Here is a 13,010-nt window from a genome sequence, read left to right on the forward strand (position 1 = left end):
GGTGTTGATGTTACAGTTTCGAAACATAAAAGGATGAATGGTAATTACAACATCGTGAATTATTTGAATAACATCTGGAGTACCGATTCTAGTTATTGGGTTGGTGAAAAACTATTTCATTTTGAAAAAAGGCAACAATTTTTAAATAGGAACAATTTATATAATTTCCGCCATTATAATTGATCGACACTATAATTTCCTCCCTTATAATTGATTAATAATATATTCCTCCATTATAATTGATCAACAATACCATTTCCTCCACTGTTACAATATAATTTCCTGCAATATTACGTACACGATAAACGAAATTACTTTTCCACCAACCCAGTAGAATCATATTGTACACAAGTTACACAAATTTAACAAAGATTCCTTCATTATTTTCTCTACAGACAAGAAAAAGAAAAACAAATTTGTCTGAGATTCCAATTTTCGTAATTTACTTCATAAGAATTTAAATTCCTCCAAAAATCCGCACTCCAGAATCATTTAATATTATACGTCCAAAAATTTTTTTTGATTGTCCAAAAACTCGCATCAACTTCATGGAAAAACTGTTCCATGCATTATTCCGCTCCTCAGACCCTTTCGTACCATCGATCTCGGTAGAAAATAGAAAAAAACTCCTAAAAAATTCAGATTTTCATGAAGACGTTGAGAACGCTGTTAGTAAATGATGAAGAGGTCATCGAAGAGGATCCCTAAAATTAAGAAAAATTGATTTATTGATTGTTCTATTTGAATAAAAATTAATAAGTTCCAAAGTTTCCTTCTATCCCTCATTCGCAATTTTTATTCCAATAAAAATTTCGCCCATCTCCGTCACTCGTCTTATTCGCCCTCTTCGCCTTTAATATCCCCGATTCCTTTATTAACCACTTTCACGAGCCGCCACCACCAGCCCAATAAAACCCTCGAGATCCACTTAACACAGTTCGATATTTCGCCACGTCAAAGGAATATTGTTTGACAACGTGTCGCCATCGACGAACGACTCTCTTTCACGTGTCAACGAGTCCGTGGTGGGGGTGGTAGGTGTCGAGTAGGGTCGTAACGATAGCCGTGCACGCGAGTGCAATTAAAAATTACAAGCCCCGATAAGCAAGCGTGCGTACGGGGTCAATGCCGCTCCGTGCATACACACACCCACAAACGTCCGCATTCTTCCCGCGTGTTTCTGTAGAGGGGAGCCTTTATTGTCGCGGTATCGATGCAATTAACCTCATTCATCCCGCGATTCCCACCCCTCGAGCACCCCGACACTCCTCCCTTCGTTACAACGCTTCCTTTGTGCAAACGGTTTTCTCGTCTCGTTCCCCTTCGAAACTGGAGGAAACACCTTCGCTATTTTGCCACCAATGTGGAGAATATTCTCTCTGGTTTTTTTTTTTTTTTTTTTTTTTTTTTTTGGAGCAGTTCCACCTTGCAGCCTCGTAAATTTTCATGAAGATAACGAACGATCTGTTGAACGGGGCGCTGTGTATTACCGGGCAGATAGTGGCTGTTAACAACGAGGGAAGAGGAAAATTAATGAAGCTCCTGGTTCGTGGGGTTATTAACGGTTTCGCGGGATCGATTTTATTGGGTAATTCGCGATTCCGCTTTTTGAGCGTGAGGTTTTCGGTTGTTCTTTTTTTTTTTTGGAGTTACGAGTGTTGGATTTGTTTGTTGGCTGCTGGTTTCACTCGTTTTTTCCTGAGGTAAATTCACTACACGGAAAATTTGTAAACAAATAGTAAAAACTTAAATAAAACAATTTAAATATTTCTATTGTTATTGTTATAGAATTATTATTCATTAATGTTTCGACGTCAATAATGAGAGATATTTACAACTGAACCGAATATTTTTCTCACTATTGGTGATAAATGACTCAGTTGTCATTCCAGAAATAACGATCGTGTAAAATTCAATTCACGAATGAATACATTTATATAGATATTCTCGCCGGAAGAAATAATTCCGGCTCCTATACCTTGATGAATTTAGGATGACGCATTCCGCAGAGAATTATTCGAATACTTTCCGATGAGCCTGAAGCGTCCTTTCGCTTAAGCACGATACAATTCCGTCGCGTTCTCCATCTTCCCCATCTGACGTCTATGATATTAACGATCCCTCGCGTCGCAGGGGTAAGTAATAAATTATTGCTCGTATAAACAACTCGTATAACCGACGCGCCAGGCACGTCAGCACGGAAATTTGCCACCGTGACGGCACGCGACGTTGTACACAAAGGGACTCTTGTAGAACGATCCATATACGCTGTGGTTTTCTGCCGAAGTATTCCATAATGCATCCCCCTCCTTCATTTGACCCGAAACAATTCGTAATATTCATGTGGGTGGATACCGCGAAACAAACGATTGAAGAAAATTCTATATTTTGTATCAACGAATGGAACCGTCTTTAATTTTTCATTTCTATTCTTCAATCATATTTCTTCTAAAAAGATGATGGAAGAATTTAAATTCAGTACGTCTTATTATCCTTTTGCTTGGTAAAACTGGTATCGAACAATTATGCCTTTTCCATTTTTCAAAAAATAAATCTTTAGTAAATTCCGCAAAAAATTAATTGAATTCGAAAATTTTTGTAGAATTTTAGGAAGAAGGTATTATAATTTAAAGTTACAATTAAACTGTTATTACTGTGTCGATTTTTTGTGTTCGTTCTGTCTGTGCACAAAGAAAATACACAGCTATTTATCGAATCAATATGTATTACAGATATAGTTAATTTATCAATTTGTTTATCGTATAATTATTTAATTAGGGATTCGGATTGTAAAGACGTGCGAATGGATTTGTATAAATTGATTATAAATGGGTTATATTAGTACCATTTATGCAAATTACTACTTTACACAAACCATAATTAAAGAACGATTTGTATCACGGATTAATTTAAGTACCCAATAAATTATTAAGCTAAACACGAAACAGAAACTCCATCAGAATTTGTTGAAATTCTCGTTTCACAAAAAATCCATATCTCGTAACCCTCGTTAGTTAAAGTAATAAAGTGATGTAATAAGGAATCATAAACAAGATAAGTTTGAGTTGATCTTGAATTCGTGCATGCACAAAGTATATGTAAACAGTTACAAAAAAATACATGAATAATAGATCTTCGAATTCATCCTTTTATCGACTACAACGCAGCATTAAAAAAAAAATTCATTGACTTCGAAAAATCTCAATGTTGCCTTCATATCTAGAAAAATATGAAAATATTAAAAGATCAAATTACACGAATCTAACGAGTCCCATCAAATGCACAATAATTCATTCGAAACCTTTTTCAATACAACCAAAAGGTAAAGATTTATCTTAGATAATAGTTCCTATTGGCTCACTTTGTCTAGGTAAAACAATATATAAGTATCAAATTAACCAATTTGACCCAAACTGAAATTTTACAATTATTTCCTTATTCATTATTATTTCGGTCACAGCACAAGGGTTAAAAAGCTATTCCATCCCCATTCAAACATAGTTAAATCGCTACATTTACTCCGTCAACCACTTTCCGATCAACGCTATAACGCGTCCGAAAAAATTCCCGCGCATTTTTCCGATCATAAGAAACAATTTTCCCGGCCACGTACGCCCAATTTCCCAACGAACTCGGGGTGAACTTCGCGAGGAGCATCGCGTGGCAGGGAGGCCGCTCCCGGCGGGCCGGCTCCTTTCCCCGACGAAATCGTCTTGTCGTCTGTCAGCCGTTTGGAAATTTGAAATTTCTATAATTTCAACTTTTCCGGCTGGCCGCCACCGCTGCCCTGTCTCCAGCCACCGAACCTTGGGCTTGCGTCAACTTTTATTCGGTAAAAGGGGTTTCGAACTCGTTTCACCATCCCCGCCCCCCTTTTCTCCTCCACTTCCGTTCTCCAACGTTCCTCTGAGAAATTTAACTTTCTTCGCGGCGCGGCCGGCTGGAATCGATACCAAGAGCGCTCCTCCAGCTAACGAGCCCTTCTTCCCGTGAATTTATGCCGGTCGAACGGGGCTTCGACTCTTCTCCTTGCTCAGCGTTTATATTCTGTATCGGACTAATGTTCTCGTCGAACCTGGGCTGACCATTAGAAATCGTCGTTCGACATAATTTTCACCCGGTTTCAGCGAGTTTCCCTCAGTCCAGTGTGGATTCAGGTTGGAAATTTTCTGACGAAATGGTCGGTTCGTATTTTTGGGGAGACTGTAAAATTTGATTAAATATTGTGTGGGATGTTCAGTCACTTTTCAGGAAACTTTCAATCACCCGCTAGAAGAATTCGTTCAGAATATATTGATTATTGTGACGGTGATTTTTTGGACACTCGATCTTTCCCGAGGTGTCATCTTGGTTCTAGCTACTGGGAAACGGGAATTAATCAGTCACACATAAAAGTACGTATATTAAACGAGAAGAACTGAATGCTATGTTTTTTTTATCGCGATGTGATAGCCGGTGTTGTGACAATTTCAGCGAGCTATCATTGAAGGTCATTCAAGGTTAAATGTGGTAAAATAACATGCACGTAATGCATACGAAAATTGCAACTTTGCGTTGACGTAAACGGTCACCACTTTGAGCATCTCCTGTAAGAAAGTTTATTTTACCCTGTATATTTATAGTACATCTCAAAGGTACTTAATTATAGTTGTTTATATCTTTAAAATTATTGAGTGTCTACACTTAATATTTCACATGTAAATAAAATCGTAGTCGAATATTTGGGGTACTTCCTTTGTGAGCATTGCAAGACGAACAGGCGGTTAACTCAGGTATCGAGAGCCATAAAGGGGAGCAATTCGAGGGAGAAGGGGAAGCACGGAATCGGGTATAGAAAGGTGACGATTTCCGTACAAAGTCAGTTATTTTCCGGGTGAGTGATCCGTACAGATCTAGGTGATCCAGATATTGACTGGCAGATCTCGGCTGAACAATTTCTAGACCAGCGAAGACTTAAACCGAAACCTTGGTAAGACCCATTGTGAGAATCTTTTCCAAGCGTGCTCTCGATATCCGGTATCCGGGAAATAGTGATCTGATTAATTTAAACGGCCATTTATATCCAATTTGTCTGTTAATGGATACTATTCCCAAATTACTAAAATAAGAATTTATTTTTGAATCGTAAACTGATAAACGTTGAGTTTAACATTAGGTCTTCTAATCTTCAAATTCCCTATTTGGTATACCTATCTCTATGGATATGTGTCACTCTGGATTGGAAATTCAATATCGCATGAAACAAGATGTTTTTTAAAGAAAATCTACGATTTCGTTGACTCGTGTCCGTAGAGATAGGTATATAAAAAATGTCTGTAAACCTAGTGTTAAGGTGTAATAATAAACGGTGGTCGATTTTTACGGTCAGTCGTTTTTAATGGACTATGGAGATTGATTTTCTAACTGAGCAAGAGAAGCATTAACGAGTTCGTTTTCATTTGCAGGTCCTGGATTTTGGGGTCTGATAAATCCTCAGTGGTTTCTGTGCAGCAAAGGAAGGAGACAGAGTCCCATCAACATCAAGCCTGACAAGCTTCTCTTCGACCGCCACTTGAGACCCGTGTTGGTCGACAAACACAAGGTAATTTATCGAGTGTTTCTTTTTTATTCTCTTTCTCTCCAGCGTCGTACTCCAACCCTCGAAGTATCGGTTTACAGTGGAAACAAAGGGACGCTGAATATCGGGATTACCGTAAAAAGAAAAATGCGAAAGTTCTGATTTTTTTTACGTGCTAAAGTGTTACGTGAATATGTAAGCTCATTAATTTGGTTTCATCTAAAATCGAAGTTTGATTTTTAATTGTGCATTTTGTTTTATAAATACTCGTGAATTAATTGGACATCGATAGTTTATACTGTAAAAGAGTCTAATGATAGATGATCAGGTTTTCTCGATTCGATTTCACGGTGTAGCAAGATTGATATTAGTTTAAGGGATAGTAAACTAATAACTTTTTAAACAGTTCTCGGAGATTAAATATAAATTTCCTGATAGAGTGGCAGAGTATGAAATGAACCGAGACAAAATAGTACCCATTTGTTTATTGAAACACTGCTCTTCATCGGTGTTCGTTTGCAAAACAAAATAGCCAAATTTCGTGCAGAAATTCACCTTTATTTTCTAAATGATCCAAAAATTGTCGACATAAACAGAATCGTTACGGAAATATTACAAACTACAACGTAAAATAGAATTTACACTTGCCTCATTAAAAGTCAGATAAATTAAATTATTCAAGGTGATCTATATAACATCTACATAAAAAATACAAAATACTGTCTTTTCGCAGAACAAAATTACCAAAGTTCCTACACAAATTCACCTTCATTCCGTAAATGATCCAAAAATTGTCGACTTATATAGAATCATTACAGAAATACTACAAAGTAAAACGAATGTTATATCTGCCTTATTAAAAACCAGCCTAGATTTAATTATTTAATACGATCTACGACACATATCCATAAATACTACGAAACACTATCTGCTTGCAAAAAGTATTAAGTAAAATCAGTTGTATTTTCTAACTGATCAGAAAAAACCGTGCCATTCCGTGTTGCATTGTGTTCGAAAATTTTTTACCGACACCGTCGTCGTTATCGTCGAGATCGATAGCGATCCCCCGAACAGAGAATCGTCGAGCTCCGGTCGCCAAGAGGGGGAACGAGGTGGACAGGGAATGGAGAACGGGGGATGAATAAATGTTTACTTAATGGAAGATTAGTGTTTCTGCAGCCTTAAGGGTATTACCGGGCGGGGTGGGGGAAGGGAGGGGCGTTGGGCGCTGGATGAACGTTAAATAGGCAGACTGGTAATTAATGGATTTATTATCGAATTAACGAACCCGACCGGTGAAAAATGGACAGAGAGAGAGAGAGAGAAACCGGTAGAGAACGGTCCACGGTGAATTCGAAATCCATTACTAGACGGCGACAGCTCTGGGAATACCGTTGGCCAGGGAGCTACTCTTGCCCAGGTTGAATGCGCATTTCCCCGATAGAGAACTCGCCGACGAAATAAATCATCCGAAAAATGTTAATTTTCACTTTAACCGTGCCGTTTCCGCAACGTCGAAAGTGACGACACTTTCGCGGATTTCTCATTTTTTTCAATCCCTCCCGCTACCCACCCTCGTTCGATTCGATTCGAGGCGTCGTCCGTTGAACGAATTCTTTCCGACGGAGTTTCTTTTTTGCAGTTTAAGACACATTTAATAATGAACTGTTGCATTTCATGCTATTTATTGACGAAGGTTGGGTGGATTTTTCAATGTTGGATTCGTGAGAAGTAAATGGTCCTTTACGTGTTAATACCGCTATTGTTTCTTCTATGATTGCGAAATGTGTCGAATTTGGTTTATTCTTTCTATCCGGTGATTAAAATTAGAGATAATAGAATTGCAGAAAATATTTGTTTACAACCGGATAGAGTTAGAATAGTGCAATCGGGAATGATGATTTATTATATGTATGAGATGTAATGTCTTTTTTAATCGTGAACAGAATTTTACTGGGAAAAGGCGTTATTTCAAATGCACTATTTTCGTGTAGTTAATTGGTCTACTGTTTTTTCTAGTAAATATGTCGCTGTTAGTGAACGGTAATGAATATTGTTAACACTTTTAGGCTGTAACAAGTGGTTGTTAATTCCAACTCAGTAAATTTATTTATTTCTCAAATAAACTTAACCCTTAGAAGCTAGCATAAAAAGAACACCAAACTAAGTTTGTTTGTTACGTTTATTGTAAAATACAAGAGAGGACTGATTCTTTTTATAATAATAGTATCACTATTAATAATATGAATAATACCTTAGTGTCACCAGTTGTTACGTTTTCTAATAGTATTACAATAAAATTCGCATAGAGTGAAATTTCACCCATGGTAGCTTTCAAGGGTCAAATAAATCTCTTCGGTCTCTCAATTTCGACAAAAATTGGATGTATCACATTTTTGCCATCTAACCACATAACTTGTATTTCTGAAAGCATACTAACTAACATAGATATGTAATATATACATAACTCAAATATCTATCCTTTCCCAATAAATATCATATTACTAATTCGAACACCGAACTTTTCCAGAATTCAAACTTAAATATTCAATTTACATTCGAATCCAGAAACGACACGATATAACTCCAACATTAACTCGGTGATATAGTGATAAATGTAACGGTAATAATTATACCGTCGCCCGAGCATTATTATACCGTCCTAATGAACTGCGAATCGTTCGGATCGAATTGAAAGTAATGGAAAAAAGATTGACCATTGATTTCAATTCGTAGTCAACGTTAACAACGGGACCGCGCCGGGAGATCAGTTTCGTTGTCCATTCGTTTCATCCTCGTACCCCTTTCGGTGCTTTTATCGAGTGGAGTTTCGTGGAAATTAACGCAGAGCGCCGATTTACGCGTCGCCATTTTTCCCCTGAACGTGGAATTGATGCCTCGCGTAAATATTGCAAAACTCCACGATGCAACTTACGAACGAACGTTTTCCACCTGTCGATTAAAGGAGCTTTGGGAGACACAAATCGAATTTCAGGGTTTTATGATTCCTTTATACATAATTTCAATAGGTTAAAGCAATTTGAGTTTCCTTTAGAAATAATCAATAGAATTTTAGTATTCCAAAATGTTACTGTATTAACAATATTACATAATTATCAAATATTATATGAAATTATAAAGACTTTTTTTAAATTTATTTACTCCGAATCTTTGTCATTGGTTGTCCTGTCAGTCGAGTCTTCGTTAGACGATCTTCATCGTCAAAATCGTTGAAATGAAACTCCAAGTTTGATTAAAAAAAAGTTTCAATAAAATCGTCAAATCGTGGTTGTCCTAGAAAAATAATTACTAAAAACTGGGGAGCAGCTGGAAGTAGCTAATTCTTCAGTGATCTATTGTAGAATATATCTACGAAAATTTTCACTCAGCATCGCGATGGATTTTTGAGGAGGATTTCAGTAAAGCTTGTTCAAAGTTAACAAAAGTGGGCCATATAAAATTACTAATGCAACTATAAGAAAATGATAGGAGGTAACAATCCAATATCGAAATGAAGAATACTTACCTGCAATAATAAACGGAATATATAAATTATTATATCGTCGTCTTAATTTCACCTAAAAATTTTGTAACGATATTTAAATAATCCAGTCTCATTGCAATGGACGTGTCACTATACTTAGGTGACATGGCAAGCAAAGTGTTGAAAGTCGAATTTGAAGTGAAATTTCTATGGTCTCGGAGTTAGCGCGTCTAATCATTCAGGCTCCCTCATTTGTTTATTAAATATTGTAATGTTTCCAATTCTAACAACTATCGACAAACACGCCTGTCATTTAGTACCAAGAAGAAAGATATTTTTTCTTTTTTTTTTACACGGACAACGCACTGTGCGAAGACGATTTTATCCAAAAGTATTATTTTCATATTGTTGACACGCGTCTGTGAGCGCGTACCCCGTGAATATTCATCGAAGAAGATAGGAGCTCCACTTTTCAAGCACTCTGCGGTTTATTTGCTGGGATCCTTGGGACTGTTTAGTTCCATCTGCCTTCAGACGGGCCGGGCAATTTGTTTGACGGTTCAACAACGATCGCCGAGTCTGAAATGATAATTTCCGAACCGGGATAACCGTGCTCCGTAAAAGCAGCCGGTTCGCAAATATTTAGTCGGCTGCGAGCGTGTTTTTCTTTCGTGCAGGGATCGATTAATGCGTGGAACACGCCTGGAGGCAATTAAATTTCTTGTACACTTCGTGCAATAATCGTGCTTCTGGAATTTGGATTCCATTTATCATATTAACAATTTGATTGCCACGTCACACGAATATGAATGACACGTGCATTGCAAAGAGGCTGGATTATTTAAATATCGTTACCAAATTTTAGTATGATTTAACACTAGAACTACCAAACCTATCAAAATGACGGACTGTAGATTTCTTATTTCACGATTACTGAATTAAAATATTTCCTTTGGTGGAATTTATGTTGTCTTTCAATTTACAATACATTTTACGTTACACTATATTACACTAAATTGTACTCAATGTTATGTATATTACTATATTATACTATTCTCCATTAAATATTCACGTTAAATTTCCAATTGTATGGACAATTTTACAACAAAAAACCACGGACTCCAACAAAAGTTTGTTTGGCGTATTTAATAATTTCATTAAATCAAAAGTATATTTTTTATATTTGTATAAAATCCGTCGTGTATTCATTATCGTTTCATTCGTTAGATATCGAACATAGAAATTCTATTATTACAAAAAATATGAAATTATTCTAATAGTAGAACAAAATTCTGTAGCTTTCTAATGAAATGGCGGGATCACGCGTTTCCGCGAATTTCAAGGGATTTCCAGATCCACCCCCGACTCTGCCGGGGGATAATCCTATAGGTTAGTTGTCTCTGTGTATTCCTAGGCTCGCGTCGAAGCGTATCGGCGTTCATTCCAGCAAGAACGCAACGGCACTCGGCCGAATTTACATAAAACAATTTCCGTAGCTGCACTTTCGCGTCCACCGGCCTGGAACAGACGTAAAACTCTCGTGACGCGTTATGTCACGCAAGGTACGCGATAAAAGCACACGCGGCGGATAATGTTGTTCCGTGAAAAACAGGCCTAATTGTGCCACGATGTGGAGAAATACTTGGTTCCAGTGAATGTTCGGATATTCAAAGTTGGTAAATACTAATAAATTTTTTACGTTAAAATATTTTACGTGCTTGGTGGAATGCATTTGTACATTGCAATGTACATGCTGTATTTTCTAAAAAGAAGATCTGAAAAAGGAAACATAAAATACCTTCAGAATTAACGTTGGAATTATTGTATTGTACCTTGCAATGTGCATTGAGTCTGAGGTGGTTAAGGAGAATAGGTAGAAGTACAAGTAGGTATTTTACAAAAATTCTAATGAGACAAGTGAAGGACGGCGTGAATTAATTCTGTGTAGAAAATAAATAATTCAAGATATTATGGAAACGGAAATGCAAATCTTGGAATGGTAGGCAAAGGTAGAAGTTTACGTATAAAAATTCTGTGAATATGACCTTAAAGTGAGAAAAGTTGTATGTGTTTTAATATACATATATTGTATATTAAATACATACGATTTGAAAAAAAATGGAAAAATATGTATGCAGATTGTGAATGATATTTTGTAACTATGTGAGTATGAAATCTTGTTCGAATATTTCCTTTGTTAAGAATTTCAAATTATAAAAACTTTTCGCTATTAAATATATGTATTTATAAAAATAGTTCCTTAAGATGTCTGGGGAAAATCTTGACGTTTCTCGAACCAGTTAAAATATTAAACTCTACTGTACCTAATTGGGCTATGGAAGTTTCCAAGCATTTGAGGTATATTTCACGGAAATGAAAGAGCTATTAAATTCTCACCCATTTACAAACATACGGGTGTAAATGAAATATTTCGAACACTCCAGCGTTTTATACATTTTATAGGAATAATTAACCAAGAATATGCAATCAAGATTTTCAAGAACGATGATACATTTCCGCTTGAAAACGAATATATTGAAAATTGAACGATATTTGACGCCATGGTAATAAAATGTCACGTGTTTGGAACGCTTTACGAGTGTATAGAGTCCGCTTTTAATTATGACGTCGATATGATGATCGTCGGATTGATGTTCCATTACCGTGAGTATATACAAATGCTAGAGAATTTCAGCAATATTGGGAAGCATCTGAATTTCAATTAAATTGCATGGTGATATGTTATCAGCGTCAAATGAAATAATTCAGTTTAACTTACGGTTGCTACTTCGCATTACACCCAGCAGATCATTTTTAATATTACAAACATTTCGTGTATTTCCTTTAATGTTTGTACATTTTACATGTTCGTCCAACGTTAAATGCTACAGGTCATAAGCTGTTGATTAACATCGTGGGTTTAATCATAATTTATCGACTTTATTTTGTACCTGTAATGTTCTTCATTTCCTCCCAAACATACATCAAACACGTTTGAAGACTAGAGGTAGGAAAGAAAAGTAGCAAATGAGTGATATTAAACAAAGTCGTCTTTCACGAAAATGGTGTAATATATTTCAAGTTCTTAGGTTTGATTATATTGTCTACAAGAAAGAAAACAAATTGTTACATTTGTCCCCCATCTCCCCTAACATATACAACAATAATTTTTTTTTTAAATTCAACAAAATTTAAAAGTTAGACTCACAAAAAGAAACAATTTGTTAAATTTCTCCCTCATTTCCTCTAAATGTATACAACAATAACTTTTTTTTTAATTTCTGCAAAATTCAAAAGTTACAGACTCAACAAAAATTAAACAAATCGTTATAATTGACCATCATTTCCCTTAACACATACAACAATAAAATTTTTTTTAATGTCTACAAAATTGAAAAATTACTGACTCAAAAAAGAAAAACAAATTGTTACATTTATCCCTCATCTCCCTTAACATATACAACAATAAAATTTTGTTTAAATTCTGTTAAATTTAAAAATTACAGACTAAAAAAAAACAAAGTGTTACGTTTATTCCTGGTCTTACGTAACACATACAACAGTCTATATACATATACGCAACAATTAGCAATTTTCCTCCAAAGGTTGTGTAATGCCAGCGAACTTCCGGTCGCTGATGGCCGCCGCGCTATCGGGACTTCCGCTCACGTGCCGGTGATCAAGAGAGAAAGAGAGAGAGAGAGAATCAGCTGAGACGGCCACGTGATCCGTTTCTGTCCGCGTTCTCGCATCCACGGTTATAAACGGGGGGCGCCCATTCCGCCTTTGAGGCCACGTTTCGCGCGTCTTTTACGAAAACCGGACAAAGCGCACGTGCGCCTCCGCCGCCGGACGGTCTGCCTCAAAAGAGCGCCTGTTCCGCGTGCTTGCCACGGCGAAACGCCGCGTCTGTTCACCCCCTCCATCCCCGGAAAACTTTCTTTGAACGTCTCGCGAAGAAAAAGAAAC

General features: G+C 36.6%; 1 protein-coding gene across 1 annotated transcript in view; it reads left to right on the forward strand.

The window, feature by feature from the left end:
• Positions 1-13,010, forward strand: part of LOC107191060 (carbonic anhydrase-related protein 10) — a 113,522-nt gene that overhangs the window by 30,996 nt on the left and 69,516 nt on the right. Inside the window, exon 3 of the mRNA XM_015580007.1 lies at positions 5,445-5,581. Within this exon, the coding sequence (XP_015435493.1) occupies positions 5,445-5,581 (137 nt within the window). The remainder of the gene's footprint in view (positions 1-5,444; positions 5,582-13,010) is intronic.

Source organism: Dufourea novaeangliae, unplaced genomic scaffold, assembly GCF_001272555.1.
Source record: "Dufourea novaeangliae isolate 0120121106 unplaced genomic scaffold, ASM127255v1 scaffold221, whole genome shotgun sequence".
NCBI classification, from domain to species: Eukaryota; Metazoa; Arthropoda; class Insecta; order Hymenoptera; family Halictidae; genus Dufourea; species Dufourea novaeangliae.